This window comes from Vidua chalybeata, chromosome 1 (genome assembly GCF_026979565.1).
Source record: "Vidua chalybeata isolate OUT-0048 chromosome 1, bVidCha1 merged haplotype, whole genome shotgun sequence".
Lineage (NCBI taxonomy): Eukaryota > Metazoa > Chordata > Aves > Passeriformes > Viduidae > Vidua > Vidua chalybeata.
This window is the reverse complement of record NC_071530.1, coordinates 33226945-33246311: the sequence shown is the minus strand read 5'-3', so window position 1 is coordinate 33246311 and position 19367 is coordinate 33226945. Positions and strand designations below refer to the sequence as shown.

The window sequence follows — 19367 nt, the reverse complement described above, 5'->3', positions numbered from 1 at the left end:
AAACAGATACAAGCGGTGGGCTGTCTGTAGCCATTCTAATTGAGCAGCTTCAGATGGCAAGGAATATGAAAGGTCATAAGCAAGAGAAGGAAGTTTGAACCTCAGTTTCAGTTCAAATGTTTGAACCTCATGTTTGAACCTCATTTCTCCACTTAGACAGAGATTCTCTTAAGATTGTAACTGTCTTTGAAATACTACTACTTCAGTGCTGATGTCTTTAGGTACATACATCATCCTCTGCTAATTCAAGCTTTAGTATTGCCTTAAACTTTAATTTGCTGTTTCAAAGCACTATCAAATAGATTTACCTCTTTTTAAAAATACAGCATTGCTTATTTTGAGAAAAGTTTATATTCATCATGGGAAGGAGTGAAAGATAAGGAATCAAGCCTGTGATGGCATTGGTGTTATAGGTTTCTTGCAACTGTGTAAAAAAAAAAATGCTCTGTGTCCTTTGTTTTCACATAACACCCTGGTATATACTCAATCATTCTATCTATATGGGTAAAGTGCTCTCATTTATTTTCACTGTCCTTCTTCATGTGCTTTGCTGCATCCTCAGCCGTGCATTGGCAGGTCAGCTCTGTGAGTCTGGTCCAGCATTTACGTGTTGTAGCGTGTGAGTGGTGTTACTGCAAAGGAACAGGAATGTTTCAGTAGGTGCTGTTTCAAGGGCTGTTTTAGCACTCCAGCTTTCTTGGAAAGACAGTGATTTATCAATGCATAGTCTTTTAACCAATTTGAAATATTCGCATTTTGCAGAGGCAACACTTCCAACTGTTGAGACGTGTCCCAAATCTCTGTTTATCACCATTTGCTCTGATTCTTCTGTTGCTCTTGCACATATGCACAGCAGGCAAACTGCACATCACTGTGTACAGCTGGTCTGCATTCCTCCATATCTGCTCTGTCCTGCATGAAGTTAAACAAATTCTGCCTCTTGCCTAAATGTTCAATGAGGCCATTTGTAAGCTAATGAAGCAAATAGTAAGTCGTATATTTAGGACATCACACCACCACCAGTGTGACACGCAGCCATGAAATCACAAGCAGGAAGGCAACCATGACTCCCCCAAAATCAGCTTTAGAAGCTGTTCTTTTTCAGCAGAATTGTTGGTAGTTTAAAATAGTCCTTTACAGTGTCTTTGGTAAGGGATTTAAAATTCTAATCCATGTCATTTTACATATCTATTGAATTTAAGATTTGTCATTCATCCTAAAAATGCATTTACAAACTTCAGCATGAGTCTTGCATATCTGCCATGAGATAAAGAAAATCAAAATCTCATTTTTCAAGCCTTGACCCATACTTAAGCAGTTAATATTGAAGACTTACGTTACCATCTTTATTCCCCTGGTTCACTTACTTCCCTCTAAACGATCACAACATCCTCTTAATGGAGGCACTAATCTTCATGACAGGAGCTCTGACTGCTGATCTACTGGCAGCAAATAGATCAGTCACTAGAAAGCAATGAGCATAATTAGATTCCTGGACGAGATGTCAATATCTGGAACCATCTTGAGGGAAGTCACCATTCATCTCTGAAATTCTTTGGCCACTACTTGCCATTCCATTCTTGGGACTAGCCCATCCTGAGTGGACCTTCACAAGGAGATGGCCATACAGAAACAGCTGCTTTCATGGTCCCCCTTCTCCATATGTCATGTCACAGTGGCATAGAATCATAAAATCACAGAATGGTTTGGTCTGGAAGGGACCTTAAGGATCACCTAATTCACCCCCCCGCCGCCATGGGCAGGGACACTTTCCATATGACCACGTTGCTCAAAGCCCCATCTTCCAACTTTTTGAAGTCATCCACGAGGATAAGGGCCAATATGGTGAAGAACAGTTCAGTATTAGTGTCTGTCAGAAAGATGACGCACGGTATTTTGAATATGGCACCCAGAACGTTAGCAGCAAATTTAGTCTGGAGCACTGAACATGGAAAAGGGGGTACATGGTTAGTTTGACCCCAATCCTTAGTATTCTGGTAGGTTGTAAAACACATTGCATAGGGCAGGCAAAAGGTATTTCTCTGCAGAATAGCACGCAGACTATAAATTCCTTGCAGTTATGTGGGGAAACCCGAACATCATCCCCCAGCAGCACCTTTCTGAAAGGGGAGGAACAGACTGCAGCAATCTGCTGTTAAAACACAACAGCTTAGGGTCCCTTTAGCCATGAAACTCGTGGAGGAGTCAACATCAGGATGGCACAAGGATGACTGACTCCCTGCAAGACCACGCCGCCGTTCACACCATGCACAACCGGGTGTTTCCAGAGGTCCCTTGTGGCTCCCCATCATCTCCTCCTAGGTGCCCGCCCAGGCAGTGCGGCACGGCCACTCCACCTGCTGGGCACTGACGCGGCTGGGTGCAGGCAACAACGTGACTCCCAGGCTGGAGTGCCATCTACTGAATCACCACCACTGCTGCCCATGGCAGTCTGGTGATTCAGCCACAGGAGCTGAAATAAAAGCAGCAACACCTGAGATATTTAAATTATGTCTTCTATCTAACCACATGTTTAAATGTGTAAACCTAGCAATTGTGTTCTCTGTTGCCCCTGAAAGGGTAAAATCATCTGTAAGTCAACAACCCATTCATAAAAAGAGATAGATTTAACTCGGTTCTTTTCTAAATTGAGGGGATAGCATACATTTTCTAAGCAGTGATGTGCAAAATACTGAGACACGCCAGTTGTACATCTGTGACAGTTTAGAGAAACAGTAGAATTTCAATGGGAAGCACATGAATTCTGCTATTTATCTAATAACTACCAGGTATTATTCCGTAAAAGCAAAAGTTTTAAGCACCTCCACCTGAGTCATTAATACAGTGGTTATTATCACTGTCAGGACACAAGCATTTCCAGGTGACTGGAAGCATGCTGCCTGCCCACTGTTTCACCTGGCTTTTGTTCAACAGAAATGTTGTGTCCTGTCCAGGCTTCTTGTGGTGCTTGGTGATTGAAGGAGTAAATTGGTTTTCAGTTCTTCACCTTCCCAATACATTTAGTACAAAGAGCATTTGGTGGTTCTGGAAAACCAAAGTCTGCCTGCTTTTTGACTGGTAATTTAAAAGGTGGAGTAAAGAAATTCAAGCAGCCTTTGAATGGCAGACAGTGGAAGAATAAAATGCATTTAGCAGCCTTCTGTTGTCCAACTTGTGTGAACATATTGGCTCCTGTATAGTAGCCTCCATAACTATATTTGTCTTGATTGGTGACATTCTCTTGGCTTCTTTTGAAACAGATTGTCCACAAAAATGAGAGATATTTTTAGTTTGCTGACCATAGCATGTGCACACTAAGAAGAAATTTTTATTGCCTATGGAGCAGCAAAAGACAATACAAATCAGTATTGTAGTAGTAAGTATTATTGTTCTCTGTAGCTGAGACCTGCTTTTATGTATTTCTCAGTATTTTCCTGTTTTATTTGTGCTTAACTGCAGTCATCTAGTTTAAACTAGCTTTTGGTTGTCATTAAAGGAAAAGAAGATCTGACTTTCTAACATAATTTGGGGAATACTTGAAAATTTGCAACTTAGTCTATTAGGGCCAACATCAGTGAGAATTATATTGAAAATCAAAATTTGTAATTCCTAATTTCTTAAGGAAGAGTACTTAAAAGTACTGTTTATTCACCTTTACATTCATCTCAGATGTATCTTTGTAGTATCTCTTGCCTTAAATTTCCTCATCCAGAGAGCTGCACTGACCTATTTCTTTGTCAAATTTTACACTGCAGTGAGAGAAAGGAGGGAGTTGCCAAATATAAAATCCTGAATTCAGAAAAATACGTTTACTAGAAAATCGACCATATGACTTGTCAAAATTAAGAAATATTTAACAACAACATCCAAGACTGCAGATTAATCCGCTGCAGTAGATGGAATCATAGAGAATAATCAGAAATGCAGCTCAGTAACAGACAGTGATGCTCCTGCAACAACTGCAGAATGTCTGTGACGACAATGTGAGATGCTGTTTCTCCCTTGAATCGGATTTTACTGCCTTCACATGATATATGGTTTAGTACAACTGTTGAGTATATTCAACATATAGGGTGATTGCCTTCCGTGCCCTGGTGAAAAATGTCTCCTTTCTAGTTTTACAGGTGTATGTCTGTATCTGGTTTTGTTTTTTTTTTTTTCAATTAATCAAATAAGTGAAAATTAACTGAAAAACCAAACTGCAACTCTGTTCATATGATTAAAAATTAATTAATAAAACTATAATTTCTTTGTTACACAAAGAAGATTTCTTTATGTATCTATGATTTCAGCTTTTCTGAAACATTAAGACATGCTTTTTTACAGGGTTTTTGGTTTCAGGTCAATAATTTCAAAATATGGTAAACAATCCACTGAACACAAAATCTTGAATTACAGTAGGGTGTGGTAGAATCATTAGACCTCACCCAATTTTCTGTAACAGCTCCTTTCCTGGGGCAATGGAGAACTGGTGCACAACTCTATGTGCAAAACTGATTCAATACCTGCAAAAATTATGGAGAAGGTCATGCCTTTTCCCTGAGAACCAAATCAGGATATAGTATGAATCAGCAACATGTCTTTTCATGGCCTCTCCTGTTTCATGCTTTTAATTACGTTCCTCTTTTGCAATAGCATTGCTGCTGCAGTTCCATCCAGCTTGTCTCCCTCTGCCTTGGCTGCAGTGTTGAACTGGTGTCCTCAGCACACTTCTTCAATTGGACTTACCAGTACTGCTACAATGTCAGGGTTTATTTGCACTAACCCAGCAGATGGGTATAGATACATACATACATATATATATATATACATGTATATACATACACACACACACACAGAGATACAGATTCATAGGTAGATAGAGATATATAGATACATATAGATGTGTGTAGTGGTGTGTAGGTACTTTTTCCCCAGTGATTTCTGAGAGGTGATTTTGCTCATTTTGTTCCAGGAGTGGGCAGAGAAGTAGCATTTTCTACTGTTGTTTTGAATGTGAATAACGGTGTTGTGCCTAAAAGAACAGTTTGTTCAAACAAGCACAAAAATTTTCTAATTTCAGATAGGAGCCCAGCTGGGGCTGTCTTCTGTAGCCTACAGCAACATCTCCAACAACACACACAGTGAGTCTCCCTTTTCCTCACTTTTCCTCTGAAGACCACTCAAGAAATAAGCCTTATTGGGGGAGAGATGAGTCATTCTGCATTTCAAGGATGTGAACAACATTTCCAGAGTGATTTATTATCAGTCTCTAAATATCGGCCTTCTATACAGGACTCTTAAGTGATACTTCGCTGAGGTTTTTTAAACTCTTGTTTTTCCTGAGTTTTGCAGGGAAAACCTGCTCAGTCCACAGAGCTTTAAACCAAATTGGGATCAAAATGCTTTACTGATCTGTCAACAATATGGAATTAAGCAGAAATCAGTGAAGTGTTGCATTCAAGCAGTAATGCAACAAATAAACCCTCAGACTAGACACATTAATGTTAATTAACACCAACAATATAAACACTCCCTGCAACAAATGCAATAGATTTCTGAAATGCTACAAGCCTGCCTGAACACACATGCACATTATTTTAATAGTTGTGAGCATCAACGCTGAAACAGATTCAGAAAAATAAAATCCTGTTTCCACTTGTAACCTTTTTGATTTGCCTTCTTGAAAGTAGTTTTTGTAGCTGAAAAACCCTGGCATTTCATGCAAATAATGGTGTCATTTTTATTTAACTAATTGTGAATTCAGGGAAGAGAACAGAAGAAAATCTTAACTGTGAGGGTGGTGAGGCACTGGAATAGAATGCTCCAAGAAGTTGTGGATGCTCCATCCCTGGAAGCATTTAAGGCCAGGTTGGATGGAGCTCTGAGCAACTTGGTCTAGAGAAAGCAAGACAAATTCCCCTGCCTACAGTGGGGGAATTGAAACTAGGTCATGTTTAAGGTTTCCAACCCAGGCCATTCTATGATTCTATTAATAAAATAGAATAGTTATGCAGTGCTAGGCCCAGCATTATTCATGACAAACACTGATGTAGAAGTGAGGGGTCCATCCAGGACAGCATCTCTCTGCTTTGCACATCCCACGCCCATCCAGCACACAGGGGCAGAGATGGACACAGAAGGGGAAAAGTGGGCTCTAGAAGAATATAATAAGAAATACTGACTTTCTTAAAAAAAGAGACTTCTCCTGATTGAGATAATTTAGTCTAGAAATTATTGAGAAGAAAAAAAAAAATTGCCACCATCTTCTTTTCATTATGATTTCCCAGAGCCGATGTGTGCCTTTAAATGTGTGAAAAATTGTTCTCAGTTCTAGAATTTAAAATACCTTCAAGCTGAGAGTAAGGCAATTTACTCATCTTCCATCCAAAGAGACATAATTCATCTTTGCTCTGGATGGGTGATGGTGCTCCACTTATAGTTGTGTAATACTACATTGCATTCAGTCTCCACATCCTATCTTGTGATACAGCAATCACTGATAGAGTTTTTAATTCCCAGATAAGTAAGAAAGAGGGTCAGCAGAGCTGCACCTTGGACTTCTGGAGGGCCTTTTTAGGAGACTGATTAACACTGTCCCTTGGGAGTCCTGAGGGGCAAAGGGGTCCAGGAAGGCTGGTCATTCTTCAACAGGGAAATGTTAAAGGCAGAGGAGCAGGCTGTCCCCCCATGCAAAAGATGAACCAGAGGGGAAAATCAGATAGCTTTGGCTAGAGCTCAGTCTGTGATATTAATAATGCCTTCTTTGCTGCAGTCTTCAATAGTAAGTCCAGTTGTTCTTGTAGTATATGGCCTCTTGAGCTGGAAGACAGGGACAGGTAGCAGAATGAAGCTCCCATAATCCAAGGGGAAATGGTCATCAACCTGCTACACCACTTAGAGAAACACAAGTCTGTGGGGCCAGATGAGATCCATCTAAGGGTACAGAGGGAGCTGATGAAAATGCTCAGCAAGCCACTATCCATAATTTAGCAGCAGCCAGCAGCCCCTGCTAACCAGGGAGGTCTGAGTTGACTGGAAGTCAGCAAATGTGACACCCATCTGTATGAGGGGTTGGAAGGATTTGGGGAACTACAGGATTGTCAGCCTAACCTTGGTGCTGGGGAAGGTTAGTGAGCAGCTCATCTTGAGTGCCAGCATGTGCAGGATAATCAGGGGATTAGGCCCAGCCAGCATGGGTTAACCAACCTGACCACCTGTGAACTTGTGAAGAAGGAAAGGCTGTGGATTTTGTCATCTACACTGCAGCAAAGTCTTTGACACGCTTCTCACAGCATTCTCCCAGAGAAAACAGCTGCTCTTGGCTTGGACAGGTGCACTGTTCACTGGGTAAAAAACTGTTTGGATGGCTAATCCCAGAGAGTGGTGATGAATGGTGCTACATCCAGTTGTTGGTAAGTCACAAGAGGTTCCAAAGGGCCCAGAACTGGAACCAGTCCTGTTCTATAGCTTTATGGATGATGCAGATGAGGGGATTGAGTGCATCCTCAGTCAGTTCATGGAGAACACTAAGGTGAGCAGGAGTGTTGAACTGCAGGAGGGTAGGAAGGCTCTGCAGGGGAATCTGAACAGGCTGGATCGATGGGCCAAGGCCCATGGTCTGAGGTTCAACAAGGCAAAATGTTGGGTCCTACATTTATTTGGGTCACAACAATCCCATGCAGCACTACAGGCTGGGGCAGAGTGGCTGAAAAGTGGCCCATCAGAAAAGGACCTGGGGACAGCAGGTGAATGTGGGCCCCGCATGTGCCCAGGTGGTCAAGAAGGCCAATGGCAGCCTGGCTTGAATCAAGGATAGTGTGGCCAGCAGGACCGGGACAGTGATTGTCACTCTGTACTGAGCACTGGCGAGGCCACACCTCGAATCTTGTGTCCAGTTTTGGGCCCCTCATGACAAGAAAGATATTGAGGGGCCTGAAGCAACTCCAGAGAAGAGCAACGGAGCTGAGGAAGGGTCTGGAGAGTGAGTGCTGTGTGGAATGTCTGAGGGAGCTGGGGTTGCTTAGCCTGGAGGAGGTTCAGAGGGGACTTGTCACTCTCTACAGCTGCCTGAAAGGAGCTTACAGCTAGGTTGAAGTCAGTCTCTTTTCCCAAACAAGCTACATAATGTGAGGAAAGGGCCTCAGGTTGTACCAGAGGAGGTTTAGATTGAACATTAGGAAAGTTTTTTTTTTTCTGAAAGGTTTGGAACAGGCTGCCAATGGGAAGTAGTAGATTCACCATCCCTAGAGGTATTTAAAATATGTGTGTATGTGACACTTAGGGACATGGTTTAGCAATGGACTTGGCAGTACTGGGTTAATGTTTGGACTCAATGACCTTAAACACTCAATGACCTTTAACATTTGTTAAATGTCTTTTCCAACCGAAATGATTCTTTGATTCTAAGTTTCTTTAGTATCTATTTTCTTTTTAAAGACAGAACTTCCTGATTGTTGATCCTGCTTATAGAAACTCAGGCAACAAGGCCCAGTGCTTTTCAACAAAGATTCTGGAGCAAAACTACATACACATTTCAAATTGTAACTGTACAGAGCAATGCACCTGGATAACATTTCTGGGAAGGAGAAATTGTATATAGAAGCCAATGATCTGGTCTAAGGAAATCTGAGGGATTTACACATTCAGTCAAGGAAAAAAAAAAAGAAACTAAACTCTGCCATCCCATCCTCATAAGGGTGACCTTTTCACCAAAGTATTTGGGCAGACACTGCAATGCATGCAAGTACTTGACCACTTACTTTATCTAGTAAGAAAATCCATCACTAAATGTTATTGCATTCTCAAACACCATGCCATCAACGCCAGCGTCTTAAGACAATATGAGCTCCCATCTGGCAGGTGCCATCTGGAGCCCTGGGAATCATATCCAATTCTCTCACCAAGTTAAAAAATGCTACAGCACTCTACAAGGAAGAAAAGCACCATTTCTACTTGCATCAGACTGGAACAATTGCAGGCTTTTTTTGGGGGACAAGTGTTTTGATTTTACTTGGCATAACTTACTACTTTTTCTAGCTTAAACCATCTATCATTTATTTGAAATCAGAGCCCAGACTGCCTTCATATGAGTTCCTGACAGGCATTTTGGGATGTGGAAGTTTTCTGTTTAAACTTCAAAAGGATGTGGTATTACCCAAAGTGATGGCTGGGATTGTGCCAACAGGAGGGAGCAGGAGTGAAGCACAAAGCCTTTGCAACTCTTTCCTGGTCCTGCTGAGATGAAGGTACTACCACTTTTGGCTCCACTGCTGCATGCCCTCAAGCGTTGTCACAACTAAAGCTTAGGAGAATAGGAAAACACTGTCAGATGGAAACTGCTTGTGAAAGTATACATAAGTCAGGTAAACCTCACAAGAGCTAGTCTGGATATTCACTCTGCAAAAAAAGTGTAACTCTTTGAGCTGGTAGAGTCCATAGCTTTATAAACCTAGAGGGAAAAACATGGTTGTTTGATCCTGTGACATTTTGTTCCAGGAACCACACAGCTCTGCTTCCATGATACTGCACTTCAGCTTCTAAGGTGCAGTAGGCCTGTGCAGCAACTTTTCACTTCAGGAGAGGCACCTCAGAAACAAATCTGGGGACATCTGGCTTGGCTACTAGCCCAAGTTTAGAAGCCTCTGTCAGCAGAGTAGACATGTCTTAATATAAGCAGCTAAATTCAGGAGTTGAATAAAAGGTGGCATTTTGAGAAGACATATTAAACAGAAAGAGAGGGACACCAATGGCAAGGAGAATGCTGAGAATATTGGAGAAAGGTCTTAGAATAGGAAAAGAGTAGAATCTTTTATGTTGCAAGAGCCCAATTCAGGTAAGCAAGTAAGATAATTTGCAGTTAAAGGAAAAATGTAGTTCTAGTTACATTTCAAGTTATGATAACATATGTTGAGTCCTAAATGTACTATAATCTATTGCTAAGAAACTGCCACATAGTTTTAAGGAGAACTGCACCATAAATCTAGAAGAATTACCACAAAGCATGCAGAATCCGTTTGTGCTGAACTGATAAAAATCACTTGCTATGCTAATAGTTTTCTGCAGGTAACATACTTGTTTTATTCAATTTAACAGCAATTACTCTGATTAATTTGCAAGTAATACAATACTAATTAAAAAAGTATGAGTTTTATTCTTTCCTAGCAAAGAAGTAGGAACCAGGCTATAAGAGGATGGTATCGTAACTGATCATGATCTCAATTTTACACAATCTAGCACTACATGGTTATGTTTAACCTGCGCATTTTTTTCAGCCAGAGTGAGAGGCATTGGAGCAAGCACAACTGGGATTTTTGTGGTTTGTGTGTTTTTTTTTTTTTTTCAAGACAGCACCATTAACACGGAGCAATCACAAAATGACAGCCTGAAACCCATTTGGTTTGGTATAAGAAAGGAGACAATGACGAGAAACCTCCACACAACTCAACTAACTACAGAAGATATCTCATTTATTGAGTCAGTTAATTTTAAATTAATAACATTTGTTAACTTTTTGCCTATGTATGCAGCACATTCAGCATAACTTTACGTAACTTGTAACTTTAAAGTGTTGCATTTCATTACTAGCAAAATTCAGCTTGACACAAAGTGAGGAAAAAAAAAGGAAACAAATACCAGTCAGCATATTTACCATCATAACATAAAAAAATCAGCAATCTAAAGAACTGTCTAACAAGCTGCAAAGTTGTTTAAAAATGAATTCAGTGTATTTTTATTAAGTCAGAAGGAAGAACCAAATATAATGTAAAAAGCTGTATCTAGTTACAAATCTGTATTTTAAGGGTTACAAATTGAGGAGAACCAACCTCTCAACAAAAATCTTTGTCTACCACTAACAATAACCAATAATTAAAAACAACTGTTTAACCTGTATTGCTTCAAATCAGCAACTTTACACAGACTTGATATTCACACTTGAAATGTGTTACAGAACCTGCAAAGTTTCAGGCAGTAAAATGCAACTTGTACAGTAACAGCTTTAAGACTCTTTACAAAGTACTCCATACTAAAGAAACTGGCAGGAGAATACAAGCTGCTTTGAAATTCCTCTTTAGCCCATGTGTTTATCAAGCTACTGGATAAAAAAGCAAGGATTTCAGAATCCTATATACTAGGTGTATAAATATTCCGATTAGAGGCCTCCCGAAAACTAAGCCATGAACTCTCTAGAAGTCTTAAATGTGATAAAGTCAGGGTGATTTGTCTAAGGAATAGGCAAGAGAGGTTAGATAAGTGCTGAAATTATCATTACCTGGTGCAAGGGAGCCCCATGTTAACAGGGATATCAGATTTTTCCTAAAGCCACAAATAAGAGACTGAATTTCGCCCAAAACCAGTAATAAAAAATCTTTAGGAAAAAGTTCACATGGCAAGTTTAGCCATTGCTGTTTAACTGTAAGTAAGTGTTCTATGGTGGCAGGCTTTGTATCACAATATAAATGGCTTTTGAAACTATTGAAAGAACAAATTTAGTAATGATTTGTGCAACAGTATCAAAAGAACATCAAGCACAGACTGGATTCCTTCCTTCACTATTCAGGCTATGCACACTATATGAGGCTTTCCAAGAATAGCTATCTTTTTTTAATCTTCTGAAAAAACTTACCCAGGCAATCCCAACTGTCTCACCTTTGAGAAGGGCCACAAAGATATCAGAGGGTTGTAGCACCTGTGAAGAAAGGCTGAGAAAGTTGGGATTGTTAAACCTGGAGAAGAGAAGGCTCCAATGAGACTAAAAAGAACCTTCCAGGACCTAAAGGAGGCTTACATCAAGGCTGGAGAGGAATTACAAAGGCATGTAGTGACAGGACAAGGGGAAATGGCTTATAAACTGCGAGTAGGGTTAGGTTAGGTATTATGGGAAGAAATGTTTTACTCTGAGGCTGGTGAGGCACTGGAACAGGTTGGCCAGAGAAGTTGTTGACAACCCATCCCTGGACGTGTTTAAGGCCAGGTTGATGGGGCTCTGAGCAACCTGGTCTAGTGAAAGGTGCTCCTCCCTACTGCAGGCAGGTTGGAACTAGATGATGTTCACGGTCCCTTTCAACCCAAAACCATTCTATGAGTTCACCAACAGTATACTACAGGATTATATTTTTTAGTCAAAACTTTAAATTAAGGATAATTCTGAAATAATCTTGGCCATTGACATATAAGCACAGCTTAAGGCAAATTATACTATGGTAGTCAAAACACAAAGGTGGTATTTAGATAAAAGCAAGTGAAAAGATGAATGGCAACTTTACTCTTCCTGAGTTCCCCACCCTTTACTTCTGCCATTCTGAAGGTATTATCCAAGCAGCTGATTACAGGACTGATTTCAAAATTCAATCTGAAATAGAAAGAAAGTCTTTTGCTCCAAGTATATGACTTAAGTATCTTCATTTAAATATTCCACTTTAAAAGCTGAGCTATGTAAGTATTCTTGAGGTGATGGCCTGAAGAATAATTCCATCTGAACCAGCCCTAGAGTACACTATAGCCTCTTATTAATAACTGAAAATAAAGCAAGGGCTAATACTGTCAATACATATCAAATATTTCCTAGTATGCCTGCAGAGGCTACTTGGCCTTGTGACCAACTGCTTTACCTAAGTTGTGTACTTACAGGAGTATGCAAAGCACATTAATGTTGCAGGCCCTTCCTGACTAAAAAAACCCGTGTCTCAGGCAGCATTCACAAAACCCCCCAACTAATATTCAAAGCCTGGTACTTGTGGTATTGTGATAAGAGTAGCAGTGGGGTAATATTAATAATCAACCTACCCCCCAAGAGAACAACTTACAGTTAAATATATTACAAACGGAGTTTAACATATCAAAAGTTGAGAAATACCCCGCTTCAAAAGAGTCACAGCCTATCAGTATAAAGGAAGAATATAAAACTATTTTATTGACCACTGCTCACCAGTATTTACAATAAAGTAAACAATATACAGTCTGATAACATTCAAATTACTACAAAGTTAGTTTTCACCTGGTCTTAAGACCAAGCAATCCCAAATACTAAAAAGAATGACCTTACAGGTTTAAAGGGCTAGGTTTGGGTAAAGAAGATACATGCACATCAATAGTATAGAAGACTACAAAACATCTGTGAGTTTGTTTAGACATTCATTATGATTCTGTAATAACTAAGGAAGTTCATCAATGTTTTATAAAAGCTTTTACCTAATATGGAGGAAGTAGTAGTATCAAATGCTCTCTTGTGGTAAATGAAGTAAGTTGCAGAAAGCTTTTATTTACTTGATGTTGATGCAAAACATACTACTTCAAAAAAATATCAAATTTGAAACTTGTTAGAATGTATGCTTCTCACATTGCTAATAAATCAAATTTTGGGTTTTAATATTCTTATATATAAAAAAAGCAATGCAAACAATTATTGTGCTTCATCTTCTGGGCATGAATGCCAAGTTAGCCGTTCTTCATAAAAAGCGATTACGATCTGAGGACACTTCACATTAGCTTCTTTGGCCAGCACCAGATCTGCCTCATCAGAGTCTTTCCTGATGTAGAAGAGAGTAGGATTTAAGAAAATTAATAATCAGTATTTCAAACCATTAAGCAGCTCTTCTTAAGTCTTAAGTTCTGAAAAGAATGTCAGCTAGAAATCAGTTTCCAGTTCACTAAAGCTACCAAGACTTTCCATGCTAATGGTAATGATGAGGCTTCATAGGTCCATTGTTCTTCCCTTCCCATATTTTTTTCACTGTTTGAAAGGAAAATACTATTCGAAGAGAATCAGTTATAAGGTTACATACTGGAGTATGTAATGAAAGAAGTAAAACTCGGTTAATTTTATCTTTCAAAGACTAATCAAAACTTCAAAGTAAGACTTAAAAATCAATAGGACCAACCAATCTTAAGAGTTGGTACTTACATGCAAATTACATTTACTGTTTATGCAAGTAAGTTCCTGTATTTCCTATTATTCTTGATACTGTCTTGGGGTAACAAACCAAGCTTGCTAGTCTGACATGCTTCAGATTCCATTTTGAAGTGTATGCTGCTTTTAGAAGCCAACTTCATGCATACAAACTCATATCTATGTTTGTTACCTAAGACCAATTATGAAAAACTAATCAATGGCAACTAAACTAAACAAATTAAAAGTCCTCTGTGTTTGATATTGCCAATTATCACTACAGAAATTCAAACACTCATGATCTTTGTTTTGCAACTTTTCTAAGTTTCACATAAAATTTATAGAGAATTTGAGAATGCAGAAGGGAGACAATCTCCCACAGCACTAATCTTCAGCAGTCTAGGTAAATCCCAAGACAAATCATGTCTCAGATCACTCAGTTTGACTCCATTCTGAAAATCTGCCCTTCTCAAAGGCTGTGGAAAGCCATCCTTCTTATCCCATCACCTTAAGAGATCTGACTCTCAGCAAATGTCAACTCAATCTCTTGATTTCTCAACATTGGGAAGAAGCATTAATTTTAACCCATTTGTTCACAAAGCAAGAAATCCTTCCCCCAACAGTGTAGCTAATGAAGCTGGTTCCCACCTACCCTCCCAACAACACGAACTCCCCACATCACTCTCCCCCTCTTACTAGCCCATAATGTCAAGCCTCTCCATATTGTTTATTCTTCATCTCCACCTCTGCTTTCTCCCCTAGTTGCTTCCAATTCCACTCTGATGCATGCAGAACAGCTGGCACTATGCTTGGTTAAACAGCTGGCTATCCAGCAACTGGGTTCTGCTTATTGAAACATGTAAAGCTGAATTTCTGCCTGCCATTCCCTCTGCAAGAGCATTACCAAGATCCACTTTTTTCCATACAAATGCCAATTTCTCCCTATTTTATCAGAAATTACTTTTCAAAGTAAAATTTAACGAACAGAAATGAAAGATATTTTGGGTTTTGAAGGAAGAGGGATTAAGTCCGAACTGAATATAGAAAGCTTGTTTTTCTAAGAATACAAGGTCAATAAGGACACCACCAGCTTCTGTGTTTTATTCCTGAGATGAAGTTGTCTCTTTGGGCTAAGTGCAGCTGCCTGCCCTCCCTTTATGGACAAGAACTGTGGATATAAAACTTACCATTTCATGAGGAACATAAGCTCTCCACTGCTATCTGTAGCCCCAATTATCCGCTCAGGATCAAGACCCCTTGCAAACCCTCTTGGCTTATCAACCTAGTAAATCAGAAGATGGTTATCTAAAATTCTATTTTAGTACTAGATACACAAATTTTTGTGTATTTTTCATTCATACACAAACATGTGTATGTTTGTGTATCAGAATGAAAAAGTACAGCCTTAAAAACCCATCAAATCTATAATTACACAGTATTTTTTCATGACCAATATTCAGGCCAAGTAACTTAGAGGTAGGGTAACAATAAAGGATTTTATATCCATGTTTCCAGCATTTATTTCTGAAAATATAACAGATTAAACAAATGGTCTAAAGTAATTTCAGTAGATAAACAAACAAGCATGGTCAGTAAAAATAAAAACAGCACAGTAAAAATGCATACCTGGAAGTAGAAAAAACACATCCTTTTCAGCAAAACAACAGGCTTGGGTTGGCTAAACCAACAATGAAACTGCACCCTTGGGGAACACCTCAACTCTTCTTGGCTCACAGACATCACATTGGTGACAAAAAATATCACAACTATTTCCTGTATTAGCTCCTGTATAGGTTCACAATATCCTTTTAGAGACAGTGGCCACTATTGTACCAGATGATGCCAAACAACTGACTCTATACAGAAAGCAAAATACTCTTTGTATTATTCATGAACTATTCTTTCTGATGCCTTCCAACCTTTCTGACAGTAACCACATGTCCAACTGCCTACTGTCTTCAGTACATGAAAATGATTGGCAGTGTCAGCTTTCAAACCACTAGTTCAAAAGTTTATGGAAGAAAATGTGAACTGTTGAACACATTACTACGTGTGCATTATTCTGTAGTTATCAGCACTGAATGTGTCAAGTTGCCAACTCACTTAAACTGAAGGAGAAATCCAGACTTCTCAGGAAAGGTAAGCTTTTTTCACTCACCCCTTCTACTCCTTTTCCACCATTATGTCTGCTCCTAGTCTAAGTAACTGATTGGTTTTCACGTTTGGCCATCTTGCCACTCACCCATTCAAAATCATATATTAAATATAGCAGCAAACCAGAACTTCATCTTTGCTCCATTCATGGACCTTTTGCTCTAATATAAACCTATCACTTAATACCATTAATTATTAACTCTTAACCAGTCTTAATTTCAATTATTCAGTAAATGTTATGGGACAATGTAAGAACTTTTAATCATCATGTCAATTATCCTTTACTAACCATTTGGACAGTCTCATTAACCATAATGAATATATACCCTTTTCAAACCACAGACCCAGATGCTATGAAATTTTTACAGTTTTAAATGAGTGTTCAGTCTCATTCTCAAAGCCACAATATGATTTTTCAGGGATGGAGACGTAGGGGAGAAATGGAGGAAACAAAACACATGAACATATACTTACAGAATCACGTTTTTTCTTTGATTTACTATCATCAGATTCGCTATCTGACAAAGATTTTCTTTTGGCACCATCTGTTTTTTCTTTACCAGCTTTCTGAGAGTTCAGAAAAGCTTCAATTAGCTCTGGACAATCTAAGTTCTCTTCAGGTTCCCAAGTGTTGTCAGCACTGAAACATACACACGTGTAAAACTAGTTAAAGAAGAAAAATGTAGAACTAGCCCCACGGCTCCCCTTACAATAAGCAACTTAATTTTTGTCTCACTATATAAGGTAGGTCTGTTAAACCCTAAGGACATTTATCTTGCCACCTTTAGTAGCCTCCATGTACTGCATTTGATGACTGAAAGGATGTTCCACTAGTATTGAAAAACAACGTTCTTAACCTGAAGGTAACACAAAAAGCAGCTCTATTAACCTGTGTTCTCAGTGGGGTATGAGCAATCTGCACCCTACCAAAACTTAACTGTCCATTTAAACTGACTCACTTCCCAGGGTCCTCTAAAGACTGTCCATGAAAATAAACAATATGAGTACTAAGACTAACAGACAACAGAGTGTACACAGCAGTCATTACAAACAGCCTAAGTATAAATACATACATATACATATATATATGTAAGCTTTCAGACATGAGGAACACTCTAAAGTTGTCTCTGAGCACTGAACACAACTATACCTAGAACTATCTGCTTCCTTCAGTTGACTGCAGGAGGGAACAAAGGTGGGCAGAGCTGGGCACTGCATATGTTTCAGTGAGTATGCATTTTGCTAACTAAAATTTTAAGAACGCTCCCCACAACCACTATGCATCCCACGTGCAAATACTGGCACAGCACTACCGCACCAGCAGGATACCTACAAATTATTTTCCATTACAGTAACATATTATTCCAAGTTCAAATCAGACCCTCAAATACTAAACACATTATGCTTTACATTTATGCACACATCACTACACACATTTCAGGATGCCAGAGCACACAATGTTGCATTGCACTCACTTTGGGAGGTATGCAACAATAATATCACAGCATACATAATCATTTATGCACAAATTCTTCTTTCAGCTGGTAAAGCAAGCTGCCACAGAGCATCACTGGAAGGAGGCACAACTACATTCCTTCTTAAACAACCAGCTTCTTAAGTCTACCGCAAAGTTTTCATAAACATATGTAAGTCCTGGGAAAGACACTCAAAAATTCCTTTCAAGTATGCCTAATGAAGGCAACCATTCCAGAGGCAAATTCAGTTGAGAACAGTTCACTAAAATTATTAATAAGCAAACTATCTGCTTCAGATCTGCCTGCAGTTTACAATCCTGCATGATTTGTTACTCAGAAGTACCATTCATTCTGCTTCATATATGATAACTGTCAGTCTATCTTACCTTGATAGCTATGGACACAAGCTCTATCAGAGTGGTAAAAGAACAATCAGTAAGAACTTGGTAAATGTCCTCAAATATTTTATGTAGTGTAAACAATGAACTACATTATCTTCTATTTTATTTTCACACTTGACTGTCCCACTTGACTATGCATTTAGGGATATCCTTCCCTAAAGGTTCTTTAAAGTGGATGCCCATCATCCAAGCTCCTCTTTAGACAGTTTCAAATCAATGGTGTTTATTATTCTATCAGAAAAAGAAAACAAAAGGAATGCCTTACTCTGTAAATCCTTTCCACTTCAAGTAGTATTCCACCTTTCCATTTACAACACGTCTGTCCAGGACTTTCTCCACAACAAATTCTTCAGGCTCTGCCTCTTCAACTTTTTTACCTTTGCCATTCTGTTTCTTTCCCATTTTGTGCTACAAAAGAAATTCAGAATGACATTTTTCTTTTTTTCCTTTGCTTTACACAGTTACTTCAGCGGCTTATTAACACTAAAGCCAGAAGCTCAGACTCCTTTCATGTTAGTGCATGTGGTCAGGTAACCTGAGCAAGACGTTAATCTTTTGGGTTTTTTTCAGTTGCTTAATGAGATACCCAACACCACCAGCTTTTAAAAAGGTGAAAATTTTTTTGTCCACATACTCAGTGACTATACTCCCCTTAAAAATTTAATTCTCAGTGCTACATGCTCAAAACATCAGGAAGCTTCTAAAAGTTAACTCTATGCCTGTGAAAAGGCAGAGGGCAAGGCAGAAGTAAAGAGAAGTAATAAGGAAACTGTGAAAATGCATAAAATAGAAAAGGGATGGTACTGAAAAAAGGTGGTTTCTACCTTTCCCAAAAAAAAAAAAAACAACCAAAAAAAAAAAAAAAAAAAAAAAAAAAAAACAAACAAGGAGAAACTGATGGCAGTAAAGTTTATGATGTATTGCTACAATAAGCAAAATACTCAATAATAACCCGCAACTATTGAACAGGACACATGCTAGGAGCATTCCATTACTGCAGTCCCTTCTCATTCTTAGCCATGCACCCATGTAACTTACAAAGAGATGTCACAAAGGTGCATAAATTTAAGACTGCTACACTTAAGTACAGCACTTAACACATAAATGGTATTTTGCTAACTTATGAAACTTTTTAAATTTGATAGTTCAGGTAATATTCTTTAAGTTCTTAAAACAAATATTACATCCACATCATCCTCAAGGCATTCCCAGTTTAATAAGGCACAATTAAATAGCAGTAGAAGGACACATTTCAGAATTTCCTTGTTTGTAATCTTAACCTATCATGCTGTATCATCGTTCTGGAGGACTAGCAGAGCAAAAGCAGTTTGCTTGCCATTTTGGACTGCATCTCATAAAGAAATTGTCAAGTGGCAGCCATAAACTAAGTATTAAGCTCCGAAATCATAGTTATGCAGCACCCTAAATCAAAGTGGACAGGACTAATTCCTCACTAAAGTGCTTCCTCTA

The 19367-nt window shown here is 39.0% G+C and overlaps 1 protein-coding gene and 1 long non-coding RNA gene across 9 annotated transcripts in view; both read right to left on the bottom strand.

Moving 5' to 3' along the window:
• Nucleotides 1–451: 451 nt before the first annotated feature.
• LOC128793802 (uncharacterized) lies at nt 452–2410 on the bottom strand. Of its 2 annotated transcripts, none has more exons than XR_008432886.1 (3): nt 2117–2410; nt 1368–1464; nt 452–632 (listed from the first exon to the last, which is right to left on the bottom strand). It is a non-coding gene; the product is annotated as an uncharacterized LOC128793802 (long non-coding RNA). The 2 variants fall into 2 exon arrangements; XR_008432890.1 differs by lacking the exon at nt 2117–2410 and adding an exon at nt 1537–1583.
• Nucleotides 2411–10431: 8021 nt separating this feature from the next.
• Nucleotides 10432–19367, bottom strand: part of CBX3 (chromobox 3) — a 14359-nt gene continuing 5423 nt past the window's right edge. For all 7 annotated transcript variants that reach the window (XM_053939179.1, XM_053939158.1, XM_053939188.1 and 4 more), the window contains 4 exons: nt 18163–18305; nt 16496–16661; nt 15055–15149; nt 10432–13508 (listed from right to left, as the gene is read on the bottom strand). In XM_053939179.1, coding sequence (XP_053795154.1) covers nt 13382–13508; nt 15055–15149; nt 16496–16661; nt 18163–18305 — 531 coding nt within the window. In that variant the 3' untranslated portion in view covers nt 10432–13381. The remainder of the gene's footprint in view (nt 13509–15054; nt 15150–16495; nt 16662–18162; nt 18306–19367) is intronic.